Source organism: Malaclemys terrapin, chromosome 2, assembly GCF_027887155.1.
Source record: "Malaclemys terrapin pileata isolate rMalTer1 chromosome 2, rMalTer1.hap1, whole genome shotgun sequence".
Classification (NCBI taxonomy): Eukaryota; Metazoa; Chordata; order Testudines; family Emydidae; genus Malaclemys; species Malaclemys terrapin.
The window spans coordinates 140,386,868-140,413,723 of record NC_071506.1 but is presented as its reverse complement, the minus strand read 5'-3'; the positions used below and the strand labels follow the sequence as shown (position 1 = coordinate 140,413,723).

General features: G+C 53.5%; 1 protein-coding gene across 3 annotated transcripts in view; it reads right to left on the bottom strand.

The window, feature by feature from the left end:
- Positions 1–26,856, bottom strand: part of KCNIP3 (potassium voltage-gated channel interacting protein 3) — a 90,787-nt gene that overhangs the window by 46,847 nt on the left and 17,084 nt on the right. For 2 of the 3 annotated variants that reach the window (XM_054020910.1, XM_054020912.1), the window contains exon 2: positions 23,157–23,322. In XM_054020910.1, the coding sequence (XP_053876885.1) occupies positions 23,157–23,322 (166 nt within the window). Of the gene's footprint in view, positions 1–16,672; positions 16,930–23,156; positions 23,323–26,856 lie in introns of those variants that run through there. The other variant, XM_054020913.1, reaches the window with a different exon arrangement.

Sequence of the window (26,856 nt, the reverse complement as noted above, 5' to 3'; positions counted from 1 at the left end):
CCTGTCATCTGATCTGCATGGGCTGGAATCAGAGAGGCTGCGTAGAAAGGATCCCCCTTGCATGGGCCATAAAGTGTTCCTGGTGGTACCCTGGTAAGCACAGTCCTGCTCCCCTCTGAAGCCACTGGAGGTGCTTCTAGGCAGGCGGTAGCAACGGTGAAGGCGGCAATGTAGGCAAAACTCTGGCATTCTCAGTGCTGCCAACCCCAAAAATAGCGAGGCTGGCCCCAGGATTTAAAAAAAAAAATTAGTTTTTAAAAATAGTAAATATTGGGCTCTTTCCATGGGCCGTGCTGGTTTCTGAGCCTTGCCAGCGCAGTCTCACTACATTTCCAATCTTTTCTCCGCCGCCGTGCGGACCAGGCGCTTTTTTAAAATGAAAGCCGAGATGCTCAGGCCATCTCCTGATTCCAGGAGCTAAGGATTTTCTCATATTTGTAAGGTACCCATCACCGGGGTTTCCAGGCACCAGTCCATTTATAACCCACGCCTGCTCAATGTGGCCCTCTCTCTCTCCCTCTAGTGGTGGCTGGGTCACATATACAGGCTGAAGAACCTGCTACCACCTTGGCTAACACAGATCAAAAAAATCCCTGGTTTTAGCTCCAGAGAATGAACCTGGGATCTCCACCACCAAAGCTACACCCAGGAGATGCTTACAGTATGTTGACAATCACTACAGGGAAGCTCATGGGGCTGGGAGCCAGCAGTGGCCCCCCTCCCCCTCCACACACTTAAAATATAAAGTCATGGAAGTGAAACTTCAGGGCACTGTGCTCAGCAAAACTAGCAATGCTTTAATGGTTTTGGATCGTTCCAGGTACGGTTGAAGTTTCCTTCAAGTTTGCACTTTTCAGGGCCATCCATCTCGCTGCTGCTTCGCCAGCCAGCTATGAAGCGAGACGCTGTCAGCTCATCTCCTGAAAGATGCATGAGCACAAGGACTTGGGGTTCCCGGCGCAGAGGGAGGGGGAAGACCAAGTGCATGTGGACAGACCCAAGAGTTTTGGGGGCAGATCTGAAACTCAGCCAGGCTTCTTTGAACTGAGAAATTGGGTCGGGAACGTGGCTAGATCTGGTTTTTCCATTGTCAATGGACTGACAACGGCGGTGGGGCAGGGACCCACTCACTGTGGGGAAGTTGGCAGGGAGAGCTCTTCATAGGGCCATAAAAGCAGGTAGGGGTACACCAGCCGTCGAAAGTCAGGGACAGCTAAGTGCCGATCGCCCATGTGGCTTCGTACAGAGCCCAGCGCAACAGGACTCAGATCGGCTTGAGGCCTTGAGATGCGTGTGAAGTGCTGGCTTGTACCTAGACCAGGGCCACAGCAGGCAGTTAGGTTTTCCAAACAAACAGTTCCTCAGCCCACCCGGGGCTACAGCTTCAAGGGGATTTTCCCCCTTCGCCTCCCAGTCCCTCCTGCAGGATTCTGCCTTGTTCTTTCAGTAAGCACCACGCTGGACCCTTTTCCCCCAGCAGGTTCCCACGGTCTCTAATCCCAGGGGACCGACTTCCCAGCCCTGCGGCTTCTGCCACTCTTCCATTCTGCCAGCTGCTTAGAGAGAAGCCCCTGTCCCTTCCTCAGCTGCATCTGATTCTCAGGGCTGGCTGTTATTCAGGGACAGACCCCCCTCTTTACAGCATGGCTGTCATATAAATGTCATAACAGCTAATAGTTTCAGGTTTGGGCCAACTCTGAAATGCAGAGACAGCCGCCCAGTCTCCCAAGTAGGGACGTATCAGCCAGTCCAGACGTAAGCTCCCGCCTGAATCCGCACTAAAAACATGAGCTGAGATCGGATGACCATTCCCAGGAGACCATGGACTCGCTTTCCTTTCCATGCATTTCGGGTAGAAATGCCAATCTGCCCAGGAAACCCCTGTTTTCCTGAGATCACGAGCCCTGCTTTGGAGAGAGAGAGAGAGAAACTTCTATAGCTCTGAAGCAGAGTTGCACCTGGCCCTGGTGCCCTGCCAGGGGATGGTGTGTTCCAAAAGCAGGTGGGTGAAACTGACCTGGAAAGGTGTGCTAGGAGCCAGCCAACAGCCCCAGAGAAAATCACACTAACACTCAACAGGAGAACACGTCCATCCTTCTTGCCCTGAGAAGCTGCCAGTGCCAGTGCAGATATGAACCAGGGATGGGAAGAAATTAACCAGAGGAGGTTCGCCTGAACACATGGAAAGGTCTCTGAGAAGCGAGATCTAACAGGCTGGGGCATCATCTCCCCAGGGGAGGGGGTAGGAGCCTCATTACTTTAGACTTTTAAATCTACACTGGATGAGAACACCAGAAAGTGAGCTGTAGGGGACAGTCCTCCCCTGAGAGAGGCAGGGTTGTCAGATCTTAGGCCACCAGCCTAGACCCTCATTCAGTCCCCTGCTCTCGCACTGACTCCCTGGGTGATTCTGGGCCACTCATTCAGCCCCTCGGGGCCTCAGTTTCTCTTCTGAAAAATCGGAAAACAGCCCTGCCCTGTTGTACAGGGGTGTGGCAAGAATCAATACAGAAAGGTTGAGATAAGTCCCTACAATAGAGGAGTCCCAGGGCATGGGCTAGGTGGGGTCTGACAGCTTTCCTTGTATCCTCTCAATCCCATGCTTTATAGCAATGATGAACTCTGCCATGTGGCCCTTCCCTATACCCTGCAAAGGGCTGATTGCTCCTGGAGCAGCTGAGTGTGCTTAGAATCATAGAATAGCAGGTGTGACAGACCCAGACCAGTGGGGTACAGGAGTCTGGTAGAGGGCAAATATACTGGTCACTGGATGAGTCGTTTTCTGTTCCCTGAGTGACCAGAGAAGGGGCTACACTAGAGTAATCAGGAACCTGCTAGAACCAGTTAAGGCAGGCAGGCTAATTAGGATACCTGGAGCCAATTAAGAAGAAGCTTCTAGAATCAATTAAGGCAGGCTAATCAGGGCACCTGGGTTTTTAAAAGGAGCTCACTTCAGTTTGTGGTGTGAGTGTGAGGAGCTGGGAGCAAGAGGTGCCAGGAGCTGAGAGGGTGTGCTGCTGGAGGACTGAGGAGCACCAGTGTTATCAGACACCAGGAGGAAGGTGTTTGGAGGAGGCCATGGGGAAGTAGCCCAGGGAGTTATAGCTGTCATGCAGCTGTTACAGGAGGCACTATAGACAGCTGCAGTCCACAGGGCTGGAACCCGGAGTAGAGGGCGGGCCCGGGTTCCCCCCAAACCTCCCAATTGACCTGGACTGTGGGTTCTCCCAGAGGGGAGGATCTCTGGGCTGTTCCCCAACCCACATGGTGAATCTCTGACACAAGAAAATCTGTCAATAAGCGCAGGACCCACCAAGATAGAGGAGGAACTTTGTCACAGAAGATTGGAAGGGACCTCAGGAGGTATCTAGTCCAACCCCCTGCTCAAAGCAGGACTAATCCCCAGACAGATTTTTGCCCCAGAGCCCTAAATGGCCCCCTCAAGGATTGAACTCTCAACCCTGGGTTTAGCAGGCCAATGCTCAAACCACTGAGCTATTCCCCCTTAGCACCTTGCAAGAGGAGGCCCACTCTGGGGCAGTTAACGGCATAGAAAGCAAGACAAAATACCGGCCGGGAACAAGAACAGCAGCTGCTGCAGGAGGCTTAACCCCCACGTCTGTGCGCAATAGCAGGCTGCCGTCACACGGAGCTGGAAGCTCGCGCTCAATCACACTGGTGCAATGCCCTGCAATCGCCAGGGAAGCACTGGCATAGGCAGCAGTGCAAGGGATTTCTGCCAGCTGTGCGCAGAGAGCGGTAAGTGCTGGAATAGGTCTGCAGCTGCCGAGAGCCGTCTCTCACTGTGACAGCACCAGCGCCCCGCAGACCCGCTAGAGGCCATTTCACCCAGGGATTCACACCGTTATCGCTGGTTTACAGATGGGGACACGGGGATGGAGGGAGGGGAAGGCGCTTCCTCAAGGCCATATAATGGACCGGTGGCAGAAGTAGCAATTGAACCCAGGACTTTCTGGTTGAGATTCTTCGTTGGTGTCTCCTGAAGGCACGGCCCAGGGAGAGTTGGGACAGAGATAGTTGTAAGCCACTCAAAACAACCCCTGACAAAAATTAGAGCAACCCCAGGGGTGCTCTAATTTATGGCAGCCTATGAATAGTCCAGAATATTTGTAGTGGCCAGTCAGTAGCATGAGGGTCTAGAGAAGGACGTGATGGCCAGAGGGATCTCAATAGACAATCTGTCAGGTGGAGCTGGGGAGCCACCAGCGAGCCTTAAAGGAGGGGTGCTGGAGGGAAGATGCTAGCTGGAAAATAGACCGTTAGCGCTGGGAATGCCTCAGGAGAGAGATAGGGATCTGAGCTGCTGCCCGCCCAAGCACTGTTCTGAAGAGATCTATGGGTTAGCTGGGGGCTGGCTGTGCACCGAGAAGGAAGGAGCTGGGCAGCTGGTACTTCGGGATTCTGATCCAAGCTATCCTGCCGAGTCCTGCTCCAGAATTGCCTCGCACGAGCCGTTTGACTCAGCTCGCCCTGGGGCAGGCAGCCGCGTCCAGCCCCGCACACAGGAGCCGGGCACCGCGGGCAGAGGACACGTCAGCCTGACTTATTTCACTTCACCCGCCATAGCCAGCTACTTCCCATCCTCTCCCTCTGAAGCCCATGTTAACCCGTATGGCCCAGCTCTCCCACGGACAGTACTATACACAGCTGGGGCGGGACCTCTGCGGAGACTGAATTCCCATCTCATGGCTTCCAATGTCCCTGGAGGCAGGTGATCACCATAAAACAGCTTCAAAGCCCCCGAGTGAGAAGGGCTCTCCGCCTCCGTGGTGTGAGCTCGCAGGCGTCGGCCAGGGCCAGGTGAGCCTAGGACGGTGAAGAAGCCCCATCGCATGCAGAGATGGAACTGGCTGGGTCTCCCCAAATGCAGGAGTGGTTTATGAATGGGATTCCAGTGCCTGCAAGCTGGCCTGATCTCTCCCCCGCCCCGTTTCCTGAGATGGGAGCAGGGAAGCAACGTCATGGCCTTGTCCTGTCAAACAGTGGGGAACCCTGCAACTCAGTCAGCCAGCCTGGACTGCAAGCCACCTCGCACCCACACAGCAAGAGCCCTGCTGCCCCCAGTATACGGCCATGAGGTTTCTTTGACCTGTGTGTTTGTTGCTCAGTCCCGGTACAGGCTGCAGCATCCAAGTCTCACTAAGGCACGGTTCCCTCGGCATACCCCTACCCAGCTTCCCTGGAAGCCTTTACATGGATGGAGACAGGGACCCCCCACTTGCCTTTTCCTCATCCTTCCCCAGCAGGGGGGCTAGACCTCACAGCTTTCGTCTCCAGAACCATGGGCCTGATGCTCCATTAGCAGTAGTGGGGCGTCTTTCTTCTTTAGGCTGCAGCCACTAGGTGGCGACCTGAGCAGAGCGTAGCCACGGGCTGCAGGGCACTTGGGGCTTGACCAGATGCCTTCTGAAGTCAACGGGAGTCTTTATATGGGTTTGAGATCAAGCCAACTGATGTGATACCTGCACTGGGGTTGCATTAGAACACGGGCTGGCCTGCAGTTTAGTTTCAGGGCAGAAGATGAGCTGGGGGGTGGAAGACAGGAGAAGTGGAAAAACTCCACCCAGTTAATTCCATAGCTCTCATCCCCCCTCCTATCCCCCCACCCTCTTCTCAAGCCCGGGCAGGCTGGTCCTTCTGGCACAGGGGAGAGGGGGCAGCTGCTTCTCTTCCTGCTGGGCTCAGAAGAGACAGCGGCACCAGCGATGCATTCATATGCACTGCTCCACACATAGGCCAGTCTGTTATTCGAGGCCTCAGCTGCCTCCTACCACACCTGGAGCCAGTCTGGAAGCAACCAGCTGGCTGTGCGGCATTAGCCAGAATTGGAGAGGACTCTTTGTCCCACAAGGAGACATCAGATCTTGCAGTGCTGGTTGCAATTACAGCAGGGCCAATGAAGGGACTCGCTTCCCATGCCCTCAGCAGAGGCAAAGCTCCCCGTTGAAAGGTGCGAACCTTCTGCTGTAAACCCCCCTGGAGCCGGGGAAAGTCAATACGAATATCAAATGGCCTTTCCAACACAGCTCCCCTCAGCCCCAGGGCTCCCAAAAGCCCTGCACAAACTGTTTGGGAATCACTTCAGCTGCTGCAATGTGGCCACCTCTGAAGTGGAACAGGGCAGCTGTGTATCGGAGCAATGGAAGAGTAAGGAAGGGGAAGTGTTAGGGAACAGCTGGGGCAATTCAAGGGGAAGGAAGGTAGCTGAATTTAGCCAGGACATAAGGGGTAAAAAATACCCCCTCAATGCTGCAAACAGCAGCCAGCCTGGTGCTAGGGGAGCTTTCATGCCAAGCAAGGAAGAGCTCTGTTTTACATCTGCCCAGTAGATGGCGAGACACTACCACGTAGCGCCTAAGCTCAATGCTGCCTCAGATGGCTCTGCCAAATCACCAATACCAGGGACAGATCATACAGACCCAGGCCCCCGCCTTTTGGTCTCTCTGCACCCGCTCTGCTGAGCTAGGAGAAGTGGGGCTACAGGGCAGTGGGAGAAGGCAGCACCGGTTCAACCTGCCCAGCCAGCTCCTGCAGCACAGTGCCTCATAGCATCACGCTGGGGCATTGTAGCGGGCTGGTCACCCCGCTCCGGCCCGGAAGGGGTTAAGCAGCCCTGGAGAGGGCTGTGGAGGGGAAAAGCCAGGCGGATTGGGGGAAGCAGCCACAGGTGGGGCCACGCCCCAGTCAGACCACAGCTGGCCCTATAAGAGGGCTGAGGGCCAGAGACTGAGAGGAGAGACACTCTCTCTAGCTCCCGAAAGAGAGAAGGACCTGGCTGCCTGGGAAGCTGAGGAGGGTACCTAGGGTGGAGCAGTGCTGGGGAAGGGTAGAGGGAGCTGGGGAACTCCAGCCCAGCAAAGCCCCAGGCTGCAGGCCAAGTTAAGGGCCCACAAAAAGGAACTGGGGCTGCAGAGGGGCAGCCCAGATATAGGCAGAGGCCACAGGTCTAACCCCCGTTGCCGATGATGAGTGGTATACAGACTGCAGTCTGCCCCCGGGAGCGGGGGCTAAATGGAGACCGGCAGTAGTCACTGAGGTGAGGTTGGGATAGGGAGTTGGGGGTTCCCCTGGCTGGGGAGACCCAGATTATGGGTTGCTGCTGGGGGCAGCTCCCCAAAATAAAGGGGCACCGGGGTCTGGGAGGGACATGAGGGCCAGCGGCAGGCAAGACACTGGCCTGCAGAGGGCACTCCAGGCTGGAAGAGCTAATTCCTGAGACAACCAGCTGCACCCCGCCACAGTCATGGACTAAGTACGGACTCTGAAGGGGATGAGCTTCAAGCCTTCAGCACGGTGGTAATCCCACAAGATACGTCTACATGGCCCACCAAGCCTGGGTTCGGTCTCAGTTTTGAGCCCAAGCTGCACCTTCCGTCCAAACAAATCAGTCTGACTCGGGTCAGCCAGGACACTGCTAGGGAGGTGGGTCAGAGCCCAAGTGCTACTGAGACCAAGGTCCAAGCCCCGTCTGTCTGTAGTGTGGACACAGCTCAAGCCCCAGCCCAGGTTTACAATGCAGCTTAAAACACCGAGACCACAAGCCTGGGCCCCAAAGACCTAGGCTCAGCATGCAGTGGTGTCAGTAGGTCCCCAGCCCAGAGTTCCTGCACAGGTACCCTGGTTACACGGGCTTCAAGCCCCCAGAGCCAGGGCCAGCTCCAGGCTTGGGGCGGCCACTCCGGACAGGGGCGGCAGGTCCAGCTATTCGGTGGCAATTCGGCGGACGGTCCCTCACTCCCGCTAGGAGCGAAGGACTTTCCGCCGAATTGCCGCCGCAGATCGCGATCACAGCTTGTGTGTGTGTGTGTGTGTGTGTGTGTGTGTGTGTGTGTGGCTGCTTGGGGTGGCTAAAACCCTCGAGCCGGCCCTGCCCAGAGCTGCAGCCACCCCATTGCATACCCCCATCTGTTGGTTGCCCCCAACCTGGGAAAACACCCCATTGCTGACCTCACCTGTTATGGACCCTATTTCCCTAGGGCTGCTCTGATGCCCCTTGTTCTCCAGCCTCAGGTCCCTGTTAAGCTGCCCCGTCTCACCCTGGCACGTCCCCTTCCATTCCTGCAAGGAGCTACTCCAGGCATGCTCTGAGAGACACTGGGAGGAAGGGGAAAGCTTTCCTGCTTCCCTTGCATTTTTCCGCTCCACCGACACTGGCTGTGTCTGTCATTTGGGTCACTTCTTCCTCATGCGATCAGCAAGGTCCCAGTGGGGCTCTGACACCAGAGTTGGCTGCTGCAGTGAGGAGAGGCTCAAGGCTGGCCTCGGAGCTCGCTCGGAGCATCCCACCAGCAACCGTGGATTGCTCCCCCGTGCAGCCATTTCCAGTGTGGGTCCCGAAGCTGGGGTCTGCCTTTGCTGGCTGCCACATTCCCCAGAGCACCATCTATCCCATGCCCAATGCCAGGACAGGAAGCAAAGGGAGTCTGACCCCAAGTCATCAGTTACTGAGGGTGGGAATAGGCTGATACTTTGCACTTGGGAAACTGAGGCACAGAGAAGCAGGGGAGCGACTTGCCCAAAGTCACGTAGTGAGTCAGTGGCAGAGTCAGGAATTGAGCCCAGGAATCCTGACTCTTGGCCCCCTGGTGGGAGTCCTGACCCCCAATCCCCCTCTTCTGAATATGAAGCAAACACCCTCCCGGAGCTGGAATTTACAGTAGACCCAGGAGCACAGGACCGCGAGGGATCTACCACAACAGGTTCCCTGCTGTTCTGTTATTTATATCACAGCAGGGCCGAGCCAGTCAGCCCACTGCGCTAGGCTCTGTACACACACCCAGGAGGCATGTTTGCACAGAAGAGCTTTGCAGAGATGAGACAGGCCAAGGGTGGGAGGGGAAACTGAGGCACAGAGAAGGGAAGGGACTTTTGCCTAAGGTCACACAGGAGGCCAGTGTGAGAACCAGAAATAAAACCCAGGTCTCCCGAGTATCCAGCCACCACACCGTGCTATAACCACTCCTTCCTGCATCCTCCTTGCAAAGTCCACTGGGCGGCGGGGAGGGGGGAGAAGGAGTTATTCCCTAACCAAGCATAAAGACTCAATAACCATGTTTGTTTCGGGGTTCACACGCCAGCCCCCTCTCCAGCTTAAGAATAACAGTAGATGACTCACCCCTGTGGATGACTCATGACAATTACTGCCCCTTCTCCGCACACCAGAGCCTGCCTGGAGCTTGCCAGGATGGGCTTGAATTAAATCGGTGCACTAAACTCAGCAGCAGTTTGTCCTTCCCCTGGAACGCCCTGCCCCCAGGCTGGGAGAGGTCTTCTACCAGGAGCTGACAGAGCTTTAGTAGGGCCGAGATGCTGCCAGGACACGAAAACAGAGGCTGGCTCTCAGGGGGCAGACAAAGATACCTGCACCACACAGTCCTCCCAAAAACCCAGGTTTGTGTCCTGACTTCGGGCCTCTGCTATGACCTAGCTGTTTTCAAGGAGTAACAGTCTCAAGTTGCAGTGGGGGAGGTTTAGGTTCCTGAGGTCCCTTCCAACCCTGATATTCTATGAATCAGTAGAGCCATCTCAGGGCAGTATCATCTCCATTTTATAGATGGGGAAACTGAGGCATAGAGCTGGACTGAGACTGGTCACCCAGCAGGTCAGGGCAGAGTTGTTCTTTAACTCAGGTCTCCTGAGGTTCAGTCTGGTGGTGTTTGATCCATTAGGCCGCACTTAATGATATTGGCCCACACGGGCACTTTAAGATCCAGGGAGGAAAAATGCTACTGCAGACCTAAGAGGCTTTATTTCCAGAGCTGTATATGGGACAACCTCCTGCTCTCCCCACAATTAATGTTACTTCCTAACCCCACCATGCCTTGCTTTTTATGCAACATCAGGACAGGGGTGGAGAGAGAGAGAGAGAGAGAGAGAGGGTCAGACTAAATCCACCTCGATGTGCTCCAAGAACAGATGCAGTTATTGCAGGGGGCAATAATGTCGCCCCTTCATTGTTGCAGTCACTGGGGAGATGGCCATTGCATACAATCACACTTTATATTAAAGGTCCCCTTAACCCTTTCTAAGCTGTTTATAAAGATATGATTAATAGAGGTCTTAAAAAATGGTAGAGAGCAGGTGAAAATTTTGCCAAAACGTTTTTGACCCGCTCCCACTGCCACCCCTTGCCAAAAGTGACTTTTTGAGCTACATGAAAATGTTCAGAACAGATTCATGGGGTTTTTTTTGGGAGTGGGGGGGGGGGGGGGAAGAGACTATTTCTCTCTCTCCATCAAAAGAAAGTCATTTGTTTCCAGTCACTTTTGGTTGTGCCTCCTGGTGGAAAAAGGGGGAGGGGGGAAGAAAAAGGCTGTGGGGGGGAGATAAAAACAAAGAACTGAACATTTTTTGTTTGGATGGGGAAATTTTTCAAAGAGAGAGAAACAGTTTGGGATTTTGACAATTTTCAAGAGAAAATAAATACTTCCCATTTTTCAGCCAGCTCTGACCAATTGTTATAAAAATTAACAAGTCAATCAGCTGCCATTTAAGAGCCTATAATACTTCATACACTCATGCCTAACATACTTAGAACAGCTATCAATCACATATTAACCCCTTATCGCACATATCCTGGAAGTTCAACCCACAAAACACTGTTAGACTGAGGCCAGAGAGAGGGGTTCAGATTGGCATATGGGCCTTTGGCTGGCTGGGTTTGATTCTTTCCTGACTCCGGTATAAGTCAGGAACAAAGACCTATTAAGTCCCATCTAACTCCACCCCAAACAGTACTAGCATTTTGTCCTGTCTGGCAGCAAATGCGTCTAGTGATTGAGCATCCATTGCTTCCCTGGGGAGATTTAGGTAACAGCCGGGCAGATCTCACTGCCAGGAAATCTGGAATTCAAGGATGAGATCTTGTAAGGTACTTAGCTTCCTCATAGCCTCTCTCTCCACAAATGGCTCAACTGTATGTTTAAGGAACTTGCATGATTGGGTTCTACACTGGTAATTAACTAAAGATGCCTTCTCCATAAGCACTGCCTGGTTATGTTAGAAGAAACAGATATTCATTCATTTTTGGACCACAAGTGTTTTACTTCTATTTTTAGTTGCTCTCCTTCTACTAATAATTTCTGAGCCATATAGCCAGGGTACATCAGACACTAAGTTTCACTACATGCTGACTAGTTTGTATGTGCAGCTCTGCCCTCTACTGGACGAAATCAGAGCTGCTCATCTGTGTGTCATAGGCCCTATACTGTAAATGGGGAGCCTCCATTACTTCTAGCCCTAGGGGGCTGTGCTTTAGGAGCGGACAGGTTAGAGTTCTACCACCGCTGTTACCTTGAAGCTGTGAGTGGCCCTGGCATGTAGCAGCGTAACAAACATGAGGTATTTTATAGCCACAGAAATCTGCAAGTCACTAATGTTCTATGCTCCGGATGCAGATCTAGAGCGTACAGATCATATAAACAAGAGCCAAGGAGTTCTCACTTGAGGAAGTAAGCAGAGACTATATTTAGGATCGGGGGATGGATGTTGTTGTTTTCAAACAGCTCCCAGAAAACATGGGGCTGTCAACCCACCAGCAGCCACTGGCAAAGATAAAGGCAGAATCAAAGCTGCAAAGGGACTCTGTGCATCTCATCGGTTTGATCATCTCTGCCTAACATGCAGCGCTCGGAGTACAGAGACTGTCTAGCAACTGTCAGTGAATCCATGTGGAATCTGAATTTTCAGGTGGACTCAATTAAACTGGAAAAGTTACTTGTGCTTAAAAACACCAACCTGGAGAGATCTAAGTAGACAGTAGCTCTGGCTTTTCAGTGCAGTCCCTGGAGGTTCATGGGTCTGAAATGTTATTTTTTCCACAGCCTATATAGCAGCACGTAAGTGGCATAGGATTTCTGATGCAGCTACGGAGAGGCTCTGGCAATGGAAAATAACTTCCAAAATTAGGCTCCCTTCTTGTCTATTATTGTGTCTTTTGATCATCTACTCCAGGTGTGTCTCTTTCCCTCCTCCACCCCACAGTGCACACCTTCATTTTCATTTCTATGAGTTTAAAATTAATTTGGTGCTGGTGAAAGAAAACAAGTAAAGACAGCAGCAGCACTGTAAGCTACCCCAACCAGCTTAACCTTGAAATACCAGGTGTAGCAATAGGAGGGGCGTTTGATCTCCACAGTCCATCAAGCTCTCAGCTTCTCTGCTGAAACTGACTATATAAGGACCTCTGGTTATTAGCAGAGATCTAACCCACGGCTTGCAATACGACCCTCTGCCACTTGAGCTAAAGTAGGAACTTCAATGGCTGGCAGCAGTAGTAGGCTGTTACCTTCTAGTAGCTGATGCACATAAAGGACAACACAATGTGTTATAACAGGACCTGTCAGAGCAATTGGCGCCAGTGGTTTTTGCTGTTTGCTGTTTCACACAAAGAAATGGAAATGAAAACTTACAGAAATCTCTCATTTGGGGACCAATCCTGCAGCCCTCGTGAAGGCAGTACCCCCATGGGGGTTAATGGGAGTTCTGCCTGAGTAAGTACTGCAGGCTTGGGCCCTTAATAGCATTTCTAACACTATTAAACTTGTGGAAAGCGTGAAACGTGTCCATTTTGCTGGTCGTGATCCCATTCATTACTCATGGGCAAAAGGGGCTCTGAATTCAATAAGATCAGGACAAGGCATCTCACTGGGGTTAATACCTCTGTGTACAGAGCTTAACAGCCACACTGGCTAAGCAAAGGGATAACCAGAATCAAAGCATAAAGCAGTGATGGGATTGGAAACAGGGCACAGGCAGATGTGGTCAGCCCCAGATCCCAACTTCAAAGGCTCAGCTCCACAATAAACAGGCTGAATTTTATGTTAAAATAAGCAGTCTTAGTTCTTATTATGTTGTTCCCCCATGGCCACCTCAAACTTCACAGCAAGAGCAGGGCTAGAACATACAGTCTCCTGCTCTGAAAGCACATGCAACTAACACTTGAGCTAAAGGAGAATCACCATTAGCAGTATGGGGTCTAGGACGCACAGTTTTAGACAAACCAATAGACAGCAGTGAATGGAATTATACACACACACTAAATAATACATGCATTAACAATGATAGATTGAAAACCTTGTTATCTACTCTAAGTATTGGATCATTATATTACACCTAAGAGTGTAAAGTGTTTCTAATTTTGAGAAAAACTGCTTAAAATATATTAAAAATGAAATATTTAATGCACAGAACATACTGACTAATAACTGTTCAGGATTTCTCTTTTTCTCTAAATAGGGACAATTCATTAGAGTATTATGAGAATTAATTTATTTATATAATGCTTTCAATCGTGCACTGCTGAAATGCAGCCACTTCTGGGGTGGGGCATGGCCACTGTTTAACAGGATGGAGCAGTGCATGACATCAGATTTTCAGGCGGATTGAAAAAAAACTTCAACTAAGCTACACACAGAGTTTTGGGCAGGCAGGAAATAATTAGCGCTTGACCAAGACATCGCTGTTAACAACCCATTTCTCCTGAGAAGTGTGATGGGGGGTGTTAGACCCACAAAAGGTCAGGACATCATCTCTCATCTAGAAGATGACAGTTCCAGAACCAGGCTAGGAGCATTGACTCAGTCGCAGCCGGAGGGAGGTGCACCACTTACTTGCTCAGCAGCGAGAATATTTGGTTATGTACATTGCAAGAGTACAGCAAGAATATATTTCTGTCCCTGATTTTTCACCACCCAGGCCGCGTGTCCTGTGTTTTCTAGCATAGAGCTCCCAACCCAAAGCGTGTGTCAGCTGATCAGTGCCTCTTATCTTAGCATCTCAAAGGCACTTTACAAGCCAAAAGGACCCAATTCTGCTGCTTTTACATTGAGTAGCAATTACTATTGAGTAGCCTCTCTGGTCTGGCAGGTCTCTTGAGATTGTACTGACTAGTCCCTGTAAGGATTGCAGAATCAGCCCCTAAATAATTCACCCGTACAGCATCCCTGTGAGCTAGGTAAGGTATATGGCTCACCATTCCCCTGCCTCAAATCACTGATAGGCAGCTACTTCTGGAGCGAAACACAGCAGCTGTTTAACAGTGCCCAGCAACGCTGTATAACAGTTTAAGACAAAGTACAGCAAAATCCAGTTCATTCTTCAGGGGTAATTTCCCCTGATGGAGTTTGGCCACAAAACAGTGTTAGACGCTTACAAAAACAAGGGTTTTAAAGACCACAAAAATCAAGGACTGTGGCTTTACACTGCATCCACAGGAGTCTCTTTGGTGGCTTCTCTATGATGTTTGTCAATAGAATATGCATCCCTCACACACCATTCATGAATTTATCCTTCTGGAACACCCTGCTAGGATTACTATACCCATTTCACCGATGGGGAAACTGAGGCACAGAGTGACACTGAGGCGACAGAGGTAGTCTTGGGACACAGCCGGAATTGAACGATCCCAGGCCCATGCCTTAGCCACAAAACCACCCTTCCTCTCTACCACCATCGCCCCAAGAGCCGTGACAAAGCCCGCCCTGAATTGGAATTCCGATGCTGCTTTCATACAATTTCGTTTGCAGTTTGACAGTTCTTCACTGCCCTCCTCTTCCTCCACCCGTGATCCTGCCCCCTGTGTTCCTTCCTGAGCTTAAAAGTCAATTACAAAACCCCACCACAACAAAGTCTAGCCACCCTGCCAGGAACACTTCTTTGGAACCCTACACTGACCTACGCATGCAGCTTAAGATGAGGCCAAATGAAGGCCAAACACATTGGGAACTGAACCAGGAACAGCCAGGGCGAAAATCTGGAGCTGCTTGTTTGAGCTAACGCTCCCTAGCTGGGGCTGTAACAGACTCATATCCTCTTGGAATCAGGCACAGAAGGAAGCTCATAATACACCCATACCAAAGGTTACGTTCCCTTCTTGCAACTTTAAAACCCCCTCTAGAAAGTCCCAGACAGGTGTGAGACTAGAAGATGCCTCAAAGCCCTTAGTCTCCATGCTTGGAGAAATCTCCCTGGGAATACCGCCAGCTCCCTGCTAAATCTAGGGGTGGCTAGAATCCTCTCTGAGTAGCTGCAGTGATAGAAGCAACTCTTCGAGGTAGCATTGCCCTGCTACGCAAGGTAATTACAGCGATGCCCGGAGCAGGGCCGATGGATTCCCTGGTTCCAAAGGACAGGAGATCATGCTCTGCCCAAATGAAGAGCAAGGAGTGAACATGCTCCAGCCGGCTGCTTGATTGAGTTAGCTGATAATCTCTGGAGCCAGGCAGCTGTCTGTGCCCGATTCCAATTAATTAACAGCAGCGCTGGGTTTGGTGTTTAACAAGAGAATCGGCCTCCTCCAGCAAATTTTGGAAGAACGGGTAGTAATAAAGTCAATCAGGCTGAAGTCTCCCTGCTCTCTCAATCCTCCTTCAGGGGAGAGGTGGTTTGATTAGCCAGGAATGCCCATCTCGGAGCTGGTCCTCTCATCCGGGGGGTTCCCCAAAACCAGGAATCTATGGGCTGCCGTGATGGGGAGATTAGAGAGACAAGGAAACCTGTCCAGACCTCCCCAGCCTCATAGAAAACCGAGCCCAACCAGCATGACCTCGATCATTGGGGGGAGACAACCTGTCAACTTGGGAGACCCATTCTCAAGTGGCCCCATCCCAACCACTTGGGAGACCTAACCTGGCCCATGAAATCCAGCAGTTGCTCTCCCTTTCCTGGCTGTCTAATGCCACCAAGCTGGATCTGCAACCATAGTTCCTGCTTCCATGTCTGGCCATTCCACATGGTGGCTCCCAGTATCACAGGTATTTCCCCAAGGATGGGTGCTCATACCAGGGCCCTGCCTCTCAGAAAGGCGTCCTTGCTCCTGGGCATCTCGGTTGCTTAACGGGGGAAAGAACCTCCTGTCTAGTAGCCCCTTGGCTATTGGAAAAGATCCTCTGGAACCCAACGAGACTCCATCCAGCTCAGACAGAGCAATGAAGGGCGGGTGGATGGAATTACCTGGTTAAGCAACCACCTAAGCCTTACACCTGTCCATTCTCCAAACCAAGAATCCCACTCCTCTCCCTTCCTCACCATGCCAGTCACATCCCCAGCTCCATCCCTTTCCCCATATGGCGGTTCCCCCTTTCCTTACTCCTCCCATTGCTGGCTGCCCCTCCCATAGAATCATAGGATTGGAAAGGACCTCAGGAGGTCATCTAGTCCAACCCCCTGCTCAAAGCAAGACCAATCCCCAACTAAATCCCCAATGGCCCCCTCAAGGAATGAACTCACAACCCTGGGTTTAGCAGCCCAATGCTCAAACCACAGAGCTATCCCTCCCCCTACATCTAGCCCTGCAGGGAGCTCCATGCATCTTCTGAACACAGCCCTCAGTTCCTTCATCTCTCCCCACACTGGACATTCTGCACGTACCCAGCACTCTATCTATTCATCACACTGTGCAAACATTAACCCTGACCACCCGCTTGGGAGGGAGCCTTTTGCCACCATTTTACAGATGGGGAAAATGAGGCACAGCAAGGGGCCCAAGTAGGTCAGAGGCAGGATTCAAACTCCAGATTCCCTGGCTCCCAGCCACACTCAGCTCCCTCATCCCCCTACTACAAGCCACCAAAACACCATTGGCCCACACTGACTGCTCCCTCCAAATGCCTCGCAGCTGGGAGTGCAGGGAGCCCCCTGCTGCACGTCTTACCTCGGGACAGGTTCCCGGAGATGAAGCGGAAGAAGTAGCTGATCAAATTGCCCAGATGTTTCTTGCAGCTGTAGTCCCAGATCTCAAGGCGCGCTTCCAGGAAGCGCACCGAGGTGGTTGCTGCTTTGGCCTCTTTCGGGGGCATCCTGTCTCGCTCCAGCAGGCCTAAGCGCTGCCCCACACCCCTTCCACTTGCCCTGCCCTGGCTTGCTGGGCCAAGTTGTCTGGGTTTCCTTAAGGTAAGTGCTTTGTTTCTGCTGCTCTCCGCTGCACTGACCTTCTCTCCCACTCCACCTGCTCTGACTCCTCCTCTGCCTCTCTGGGTCTCTCCTCCCGCTCCGTGCTGGAATCTCTGGCAAAGTTGTATTTTCTCTAGCTGAGCGCAAGGTATTTCTCCACCTTCCACAGGGTGTTCGGGAATAGAGGCGCTTGTCCAGGCCCCTCTGGCAAACACCCAGCAATGCCAGAAGGGCACAATGCCATTCTTCTCCTTCTGAATTCAGGAGTCCCAAAGCGCCCCATCCTCTGAGTATCACCTGCTTTCTCCTCTCCCCCTTCCCACCATGGTACAGTTATTACTTTCTAGTCCCTGGATTTTAGTAAGTTTAAGGCAGTGCCTGGTTCAGCCTTTTCTGGCCAAAGCCGCGTTGAATCCCTGAATTTCAGATTGCCTTCCGCCAAGGATCTGCGTACCACAAGAACTCCAGCTCAACCCACCATCCCCTGGGAACAGAGGAGAATGCTTGCCTTACACGTTAACCCTAGCCACCCTGAGTGCTTTGCAATGCTCTTTGTGCACATCTGTCCCTTTGTCTCAAATGCCCCAGAGTCCCTGCCACTCCCCGGGCCAGGGACATCTCTCAAAGCCTTACCAACAGCTGGACAATTTGCTTCTGACTTCTCATTTTGCTTCAGGAGAGGCGCTCATGATTCTCTGTTCATCAGCTGTCCCCACAACCATGGCCTCCACTCCTTAGGCAAGATAGACCTCACAGCCTTCTAATCCAAAGCCACAGCTCTCTACCCCTTGAGCTACAGGACCCCCTGCAGTCACTGCCCTGATATTCGGGCTTATCTCTTGTTTAAACATCCAGCCAGCAGAGAGGCAGGAGTCACAGCTGTACACTCTGACCTTCTCTCCAATGCAAGGTTACCAACAGGCTCCGCCACTGCATTGCAAATCCCTGCTCCTCCAGTGTACTAAGTACCCCTTGTCCCCACTGAATCAGGACGGGGATCTCCTGGTCTAGATGTTTTATTCCCCACCACAGCAGAACGTTCTGGCCTAACAGACCCTGTCCCAACAGGCATTAGGGAATGCAGGCATTTGGCCAAAGGGGCCTGGACAACACCCATCAATGCCAATGCAACTTCTTCCTGAACATCTCAAAGCTCTTTAAGAAGGGAGCATCATCCCCATTTTACAGACAGGGAAAGTGAGGCAGAGGGAAGTGGGGAGGGACTTGCTCACGGTGTACAGGAAGTCAGCAGCAAGCAGAGAATAGAACCCAGGACCAGGAGTCCTGATTCCCAGTCCTGTGCTCTAAATCCTCCAGGGCACTGCATGAGGACATGTTAGCAGGACCCTGGGTTCGCGTGTTCCAGGCAGATGTGGAGACCTTGTTTTTAAGCAAGGCCAGGGGGCAGGAGAGGTCAGTCCACGTCCCTGGTGGCACTTCCCCCTTTCCCATATTTCACCTGCATCAAAGCCCCCCTGATCTCCACATCTGTGCCCATCCCCCTGGCCTGGCCCGACCTGACCCTTAGTGGAGTGGGGAAGTTTGCCCTGAGTAATGAGACACCCCCACTGCCCAGATGAGGCTGCATGCCCACCAAGCAAGCATCTGGGACTGGGAACCCAGGCTACCTGGGGCAGAACCTCCCCAGGATGCAGTGTTTCCCAGGAAGGGCATGCACAGCTCAGTGGGAACCAAGGGCTCCCCTCACCGCACAGAACTGGGCCCTTCCCCCTTCCCTATTCCCATCTCCACTGGAAGCCAGTAGGGCCAAGGGGCTCCCCACTCAAGGGAGGGGGATCAGCTCCTTCCCCCTCCCACCAGGTCTCAGGCTCCCGCTCCCCTTCTGCTTTCCTGACCTTCACTGGGCAAAGACAACTCCCCGTGTGGCAGCACAGTGCCCAGAATACCGGCAAGGTATTAATAACGGTGCTGAGTGCTGGACAATTCCTGCCTTTCTCGGTGTAATTGGACCCCCAGCCCCTGAGACAGGGCTGAGGCATCACTTCCTAGCAGTGCAGAGTGCGGCACAGGCCCCCCTCTGTGCTAATCTGCAGAGAACCTGACTGACTGCCCCCCGCCCCTGGAGCCTTTGCTCTTCAGCTCAAGGCTTTAGCTCTGGAGGTCCCGGGTCGGTTCAATCCCGCGTTGGCCAAGAGGGCGGCTGTCAGAGACCGTAGCCAAGGCCTTGACCCAACCTGTCCTCAGCCACTTCCTTCACTGCAACCCGCTCCCCCAGTGCCTTAGCTGGACACATCCTCGCATCCAGCACCCCATGGTGGCAGCTGATCTAGGGCTCACTCCTGCCTGGCTCATTTGGATGAACCGCAGACAGCCAGCAGTGGAGGTTTTACAGCTAAGAGCAGGGGTTCTCAAACTGGGGGTCAGGACCGCTCGGGGGGTTGCAAGGTGATTACATGGGGGGTCGCGAGCTGTCAGCCTCCACCCCAAACCCCGCTGAGGGGGTGGCACTCAGAGCCTTGCTATGTGAAAGGGGTCACCAGTACAGAAGTTTGGGAACCGTTGGCTAAGAGATTTCAGCCCCTGCCCTTAGAAGGGGATGTATTCACTGATTCCAAGGCCAGATAGGACCACTGAGATCTAATCGGACCTTCTGGATGGCACAGGCTGTGGGACACCCCCCAGTTCATTCCTGTCTGAACCAGAGCAGAACTTTGAGAAAAACTTTCACTCTTGGCTTTAAAATGGCCAGTCAGAGAATCCACCACAACCCTTAGTAAGCTGTTTACCGTGGTCAATTACCCTCGTTGTTCAGAGTGGAAATCTAGCTTCTACCTCCAGCCACTGGGCACCGCTTAGTCAGCAAGTTACCAGCTCATGCCCCCTGCAGACAATTCTTTGTATCCCAGGAGATCAGGGCCACATTGTGCGGGGTGCTGTACATGCTCATAGCCCTGAAGACACTCCCTGCCCCAAAGAGCTCATGATCAGAGAGACATTGAGAGGGGGAAACTGAGTCACAGAGGAGCAGTACCTAAGGTCATCCAGCAGGTCGGGGCAAAGCTGGGAACTGAACACAGGTCTCCTGACTCCCAGTCTGGTGCTCTGTCTGCTAGAGGCCACTGCCTCCCACAGAACAGATACTGCACTAACAGGGCAGGTGAGATGTGCCATGTGCCTCTGCCTTGACCAGGAGGATTAAGGAAAGAGACAAGTTCAGTCCCTATGGCCCATTCAGTTCTAGGCCTCTCTGTGGATGCTGGTGACAAGCAGCCTGATTCCCTGTTATCCTGCATCTTGGGCTCTCATTCACACTCAGACAAGCGGTCCCAGTTACAGCAGTGGGGTTTTACACTCCCGATTGCAGGGAGGGTTTCTGCCTGCCCTTCACAACTCTCTTGGGGTGAAGCTAAGCTGGGGAGGCCTGTTTTGCACAGGTCAGAGGTTCGTGGCAGTGAGTTCCAGCTGCTGGGAAAATGCCTCCGTAACCCACGTTGATATCAGCCTGGCTCTTGGTTCCCATTAGTGCCTACATGACACGGGGGCTTAGGAGTACAATGGGAAAGGAATTTTTTTTCACCAACTTTTTTTGGTGTTGGAAAATGTGTTTGTCAAAAGCAAAATTCTGTAGGAAAGAGGCCATTGTGGCAAATTTGCTGGAGGGGAAGGGGGAGGAAAATTTCAAAGTTGTTGAAAGCCCCATTTTGCCATTTTTTTAAACCAAAAAAAAGTTTGTTTTTTGGTTCCCAATGGCTTTTCATTTTGAAATTTTAGCTAATTTCTAGCAAAAAAAAGTTGATAAGCCTCAAAATCAAAACCAGAACACTTCAATTGACTCAATCCAACTGTCCCTAATGGGACGAATTTTCAAGAATTCAAAATCCAGATAGGAATTTGTCCCCCCGCCCAAAAACCCGCCCCCCTCAAACATTGCCATGGGAGAGAAAAGCTATTTTCCACGCTGACCTATCGATGAGTTTGCTACTAATGAGCTAAAGCAGTGATTTTCGGCCTCTCATTTGTGGAGCCCTAAAAAATTTCAACTGGAGGTGCTGACCCCTTTGAAATCTTAGGCATAGTCTGCAGACCCCCAGAATTCTGTGGACCATAGGTTGAAAACCACTGAGCTAAAGGATCTGGTCCTTTGCTTCCGGCAGTAGCAGCTCATGGTTTTAAATCCAGGGTTCAGTCCCTGCACATTGACCCTGCAAAAGGGACATTATTTACACAGGCTCAGGACTTCCCCTTGTGATGAGATGGTTCCTGAGGAATGCAGCTGTGGTGTTAAGTTATGGAGGGGGGTGGACAGGCTTGGATCCGGCTAGCGTTTATCTGTTGAGATACTGTCTGATTAGAGGTTAGCCCAGCAACACATGCATATCACCCCTGATCTCCTAGCATCTAATCACAGCCTCACACCAGCAGAGGAAGACATTCCAGCGTCTCCCAGTAACGTCTGGGAGACGGATGAAGCTAAGACAAGCCGAGTACTTGTTTTGGACCATGAGCCATGAACAGGGGAACCGTAGGGGTTCTTCTGCCCTTGGCAAACCAGCAAACGTCCCTCCCCACTCCGCTGGCAGTGAGCCACAGCCACACACACTTGCATCCAGCCTATAGCTTGCAGAGCGGTAGCGGGAATGAATCTCTCCATGCTGCAGAGCACGCAGGCTACCTGCAGAGGGAAACAGAGCTCCACCGAGCACTAAGCTGTTTCCCAGTTAGCTCCATATGCAGAGTTGTTCTCCTGCCTCTCAGGAGAAGGGAAAGCCTTGCTCTGCTTGAGTCAGGAAGCAAGTTCTCCAGTGCAGGTGGGTTATCGCAGTGGTTTCCAGGGCGGGGGAGACAGAAGAATTAGCCAGCGGCTAGATCCCATCCACCCCACAATTCAGACTCCGGGGTGATCACACCCATTCCCAGCCCCAGATTTCTTTTACACTAGAAGTGAATTCCAGATCTTGACTTCCTCAGTCGGGTGATTCGGCTGCAACGTTAACCCTGGAATAGCTACAGATCTATCACTGACCAGAGGGAGTTGCCCCCACACACACTCACGAGCCCACTTCTGCAGCTCCAGATGTATGCCTGGCATGACCAAAGCTCCCATGGAACCAGGTAACGACACAGGGCTAGAGCAGACACGCGTCATCCCCCGAGCAGACGCACAGGCCAGAGCACAGCCAGAAGGGACCTGCAGGGAAGCCTCCAAGTACAAGCAACTGCTTGGGGCCCTGTGCTTCTGAGGGCGGGGCCTGGGGAGACTTTGCTCATGGGCCAGCCTGAAGCTGCTTTCATCAGCAGGGATGAAGCTGGAGACAAGTCACCTTCTGATCCCGCTGGGCAGCGCGTGGCTACCACACTGCATCGCTGACACCTGTCACAGCTAGGAGGCAGCAGGGCTGGGGGAAGTTGGGGGAGGAGGGGGAAGAAGCGGATCTCTCCAGAAGCAGCACGGGACCTTCCTCTGGAGGGCCACCATTTCCACAAAGGGCACAATATACCCCGAGTCCCAAGCCACAGAAAGAAACTCCAGCAGCACGTTCCATACAGGAATCTGGGAAACCGTCACGGTGACCCAGGCTGAAAGTGTGGGATGACGTCAAAATAGGCTGGGAGAGGGACGGGCCTTCCAGGCAAAGGACAGCTCTCCCCAGACACCTGTGATGGTAGTGTTCATAAGGCTTTATTATGCTGCTCCTCAGCAGCCAATCGGATGGGACAGCAGGGGACGGATGGAGGGAGGGGGCCATGCTGGGGACACAATGAGAATCGGCTGATGGGATGCTGTACAGAACTCCACGTAGGGGATTTTAAGTCCAGACTGTTCTGGATCTCGACAGCTGCTCCCGCTCCAGTGTGGCATTAATCCCCAGAGCGATGTTCTAGGAAGGAGCCAGGGATTACACGGGATTATGACCGGCCTGGACAGGAGGTGGATAAGAGACTGACCCCCCCACACCCTCTTCCCCACTTCCAGGGCAGGAGCATCTCAGCAGGGCTGCTCCGGGGAGACTGGTCGGATGGAGCCGGGCACAAAAGGGAGTGTGCTCTGCCAGCATATGGGGGATTGGCAGCGCTGGCACAGATGTGGAAGCAGATTGATTCCCATTCCCCACCCTCCCTCGCCTGGGTAGGCTGGTTCCAGGTGGAACTTTACGGGCTTGGGAAGTTCTCCATGTAGCTGGTCTGGAGGGGAGAGATTCCCAGACCCTTATCCAGAACCTGACACCAAACAGAGACAACCCAGGTCCCAACCCAGCCCCAGCCCCCGGTTCCGTGCTCGTTACCTGATCCCTGGGGCGCCGCGCGGGAGAGGATCCGTTTCACCAGACAGCAATTCAGCAGCGCCTTGCGCGTGAGCTGCGGCTTCTGCCACTTCACGTGCCCCTTCTTCCCTGGGGGAGTGTGACCTGGGTCGCCCAGCAGGCTCCCGTCCGTCTCCTTGGTCTCGTCCTGCAGTGGAACACAGCCCAGGTCATCGCCCACAGATGGGGAGGTCACATAGGCAACCAGGTTCCTACTCACCACCTGCAATTACCCCTTATGGTGCCCCACCCAGGGTGGGCATGGCTAGGCACTGGCCTGATAGCCATGGAGGTATCAATGCAGGACAGCTTCCAGCAGAGCTGGGTCCCAGTCCCAGAGCGCTGATTGCCCCCAAAGTCAGAGGGACATGTTTGACCCTGGGGTTCAGACCCCATCTCTAATAACCGCTGTTCACACACATACGCTGCACCTTCATGCCGGGCATCCTCTCTCATGCCAAGAGGATGTGACAATCCCACCGAGTTAATCAACACAAGAGCAGGGGGAGAGGGCGCTGTGGAGCTAAGACAATATCAGCCTGTGGCCCCTCCATGCCAGCCCACAAAGCAGGTACAAGGCCTGTCTGCAGACATGCCCGTGTCCCTGCACCACCCCTAAGCACAAGAGGCATTCGGGGGTGTGGGGGGAGCAGAGCAGAGGTGCAGCATGAGCAGGCAGGGACATGGTGGGGGTGGATTTGCACCCCAGCCATTCTGCACCCCGAAGCCTCACCGGGGACCCCAAAGCAGGGGCACACCTTGCAGCGGAGCTGCTCCAGGCAGGAGATGCAGAGGAGGCGGCTCTTGCACTGGGAGCAGCAAGGGGCGATGCAGAGACTGTGCAAGCAAGCAGGGAAGCTGGCACAAGCAGGCCTCCAATTCTGCCCTCCTCTATGCCCCCGCTGGCTTTAGCAGGATAGCAGAGGGCAGGGTGTGGCCCAGGTCCATGAGGTCAGCCAGAGCAAGTCATGGGCAGGTTGGGAAGCAGCTCGTGCAGTGACTGGGGAGCAGCGTGGGCCGTACAGGGACTGAGGCACTCTGCCTGTGGAGTGGGAGCCTTGTGGGTTGGCAGGGGAAGCTGCCCCTCACTGGGGTCGGAGACCAGCAGCAGACCAAGATCAGATGCGAGATGATCGGGGAGCAGGGCAGGAGCTGCAGAGGAGGCGGCTCTTGAGCCCACAGTGCCAGCAGGAGAATGGTTTCAGCAGATGCCCAGGAAACCGAAAAACCTCTGGCAACCCCCATCCCTTATCTCCAGCCCCTTCCTGCCCCGTGCCACACTCTGCACACTGCACGAAAACTTCCCCAGAGCATTCTGCCTTGGGCCAGGACCATTACGGGTGCATTCCCAGTCCCCATAGCTGTCGGACCCCCCTCCCAACCCCCGCTCTCATCCCAACACATACACACACACACACTTCCACCCCACTTTAGCCTGCCTGCAGGGGCAGTTCTGAAGAGATGCTGCCACGGGGAGCAGAAGTGAGGACATAATGATGGTTTCCTAAGGCCCGGCCTCTTTCTCTTTCCTAGGGGTATGTCTACACTACGAAATTAGGTCGATTTTATAGAAGTCGATTTTTTAGAAATCCATTTGATACAGTCGATTGTGTGTGTCCCCGCTAAGCGCGTTAAGTCGGCAGTGTGTGTCCACAGTACCGAGGCTAGCATTGACTTCTGGAGCATTGCACTGTGGGTAGCTATCCCACAGTTCCCGCAGTCTCCGCCACCCATTGGAATTCTGGTTGAGCTCCCAATGCCTGATGGGGCAAAAACATTGTCGCGGGTGGTTCTGGGTACTTGTCGTCAGGCCTCCCTCCCTCCCTCCCTACATGAAAGCAATGGCAAAAAATCGTTTCTCGCCTTTTTTCCTGGGTTATCTGTGCAGACGACATACCACGGCAAGCATGGAGCCTGCTCAGCTCATTGTCACCGTATGTCTCCTGGGTGCTGCTGGCAGACGCGGTACTGCAGTGCTACACAGCAGCATCCCCTTGCCTTGCCTTGCGGACAGCAGACGGTGCAATACGACTGCTAACCATCGCTGTCCCGTGGGTGTTCCTGGCCAACCTCGGTTAGGTTGGTCGGGGGCACCTGGGCAGACATGGGTGCTCCTGGCTAGCCTTGGTGAGGTCGGTCGGGGGCACCTGGACATAAATGGGAGAGACTCCCGGTCATTCTCTTCTTTAAGTTTCGTCTAATGGAGATTCAGTCCTGCCTGGAATATCATGCCAGCGGGAGGCTTCTGCCTCAGGCTGCTCTCCCAGCCGGTAGCATCACGCGATCGCGCCTACCCCAACCTACCCCTTGCTTCCATAGCTCATAAAGCCTGGACAGTAGTAAGAGCAGTTCAGCTATAGGCCAAGCAAGTGCAGAATGGTGGTAGAATGTGCCTTTGGACGTTTAAAATCTCACTGGTGCTGTTTGCTGACTAGGCTGTTTGCGATTAGAATAGGGTTACCATACGTCCGTTTTTTCCCGGACATGTCCGGCTTTTCAGCAATCAAACCCCCGTCCGGGGGGAATTGCCAAAAAGCCGAACATGTCTGGGAAAATGCCGGCCGGGCACTTCCCCTCCCGCGGCTGCTCTGCTCCTCCCCTGACTCTTCGGCTCTGTTTAAGAGCCGAGCTGCCCGAGCGCTATGGGCTTCAGGCAGCCCCCTTGCCTCCGGACCCCAGCCGCTGGCCGGGCACTTCCCCTCCCGGGCTCCGGCGGCACAGGGTCCGGAGGCAAGGGGGCTGCCCAAAGCCGGTAGCACTCGGGCAGCTCGGCTCTTTAACAGAGCCGAAGAGTCAGGGGAGGAGCAGAGCCTCCGGCCGAAGCGGCTCTGCTCCTCCCCGACTCTTTGGCTCTGTTTAAGAGCCGAGCGCTACGGGCTTTGGGCAGCCCCCATGCCTACGGACCCTGCGCCGCCGGAGCCCGGGAGGGGAAGTGCCCGGCCGGGGGCGCAGGGTCCGGAGGCAAGGGGGCTGCCCGAAGCCCAAGCGCTACCGGCTTCACGGTTTGCCAGGCAGCCTCCAGACCCTGCACCCCCAACTGGGCGCTTCCCCTCCCGGGCTCCAGCTGCGCTGGGGAAGCGCCGGCCGGGGGCGCAGGGTCTGGGGGCTGCCCGGCAAACCGTGAAGCCGGTAGCGCTCGGGCAGCCCTTTCCGCATGGCTGGGAGTGGGAGGGAGGAGGGGGCGGAGTTGGGGCGGGGAAGGGGTGGATTTGGGGCGGGGCTGGGGTGGGAAATGGGCGGGGCCAGGACCCTGTGGAGGGTCCTCTTTTTTTATTTGTTAAGTATGGTAATCCTAGATTAGAAGAGCACACTGAGGCGCGCTGCGCATCACAGAGGCTTTGAAAAACAGTTTCATGACTGGCCAGACTTCAGTGTGACAGCTCGCCATGCTGGCCAAACAGGAAATGAAATTCAAAAGTTCGCGGGGCTTTTCCTGTCTACCTGGCCAGTGCATCAGAGTTGAGAGTGCTGTCCACAGCGGTCACAATGGAGCACTCTGGGATAGCTCCCGGAGGCCAATACCGTCGAATTGCATCCACACTACCCCAAATTCAACCCAGCAAGGTCGATTACAGAGCTAATCCCCTCCTTGGGGAGGAGTACAGAAATCGATTTTAAGAGCCCTTTAAGTCGACAAAAATGGCTTCGTCGTGTGGACGGGTGCAGGGTTAAATCGATCTAA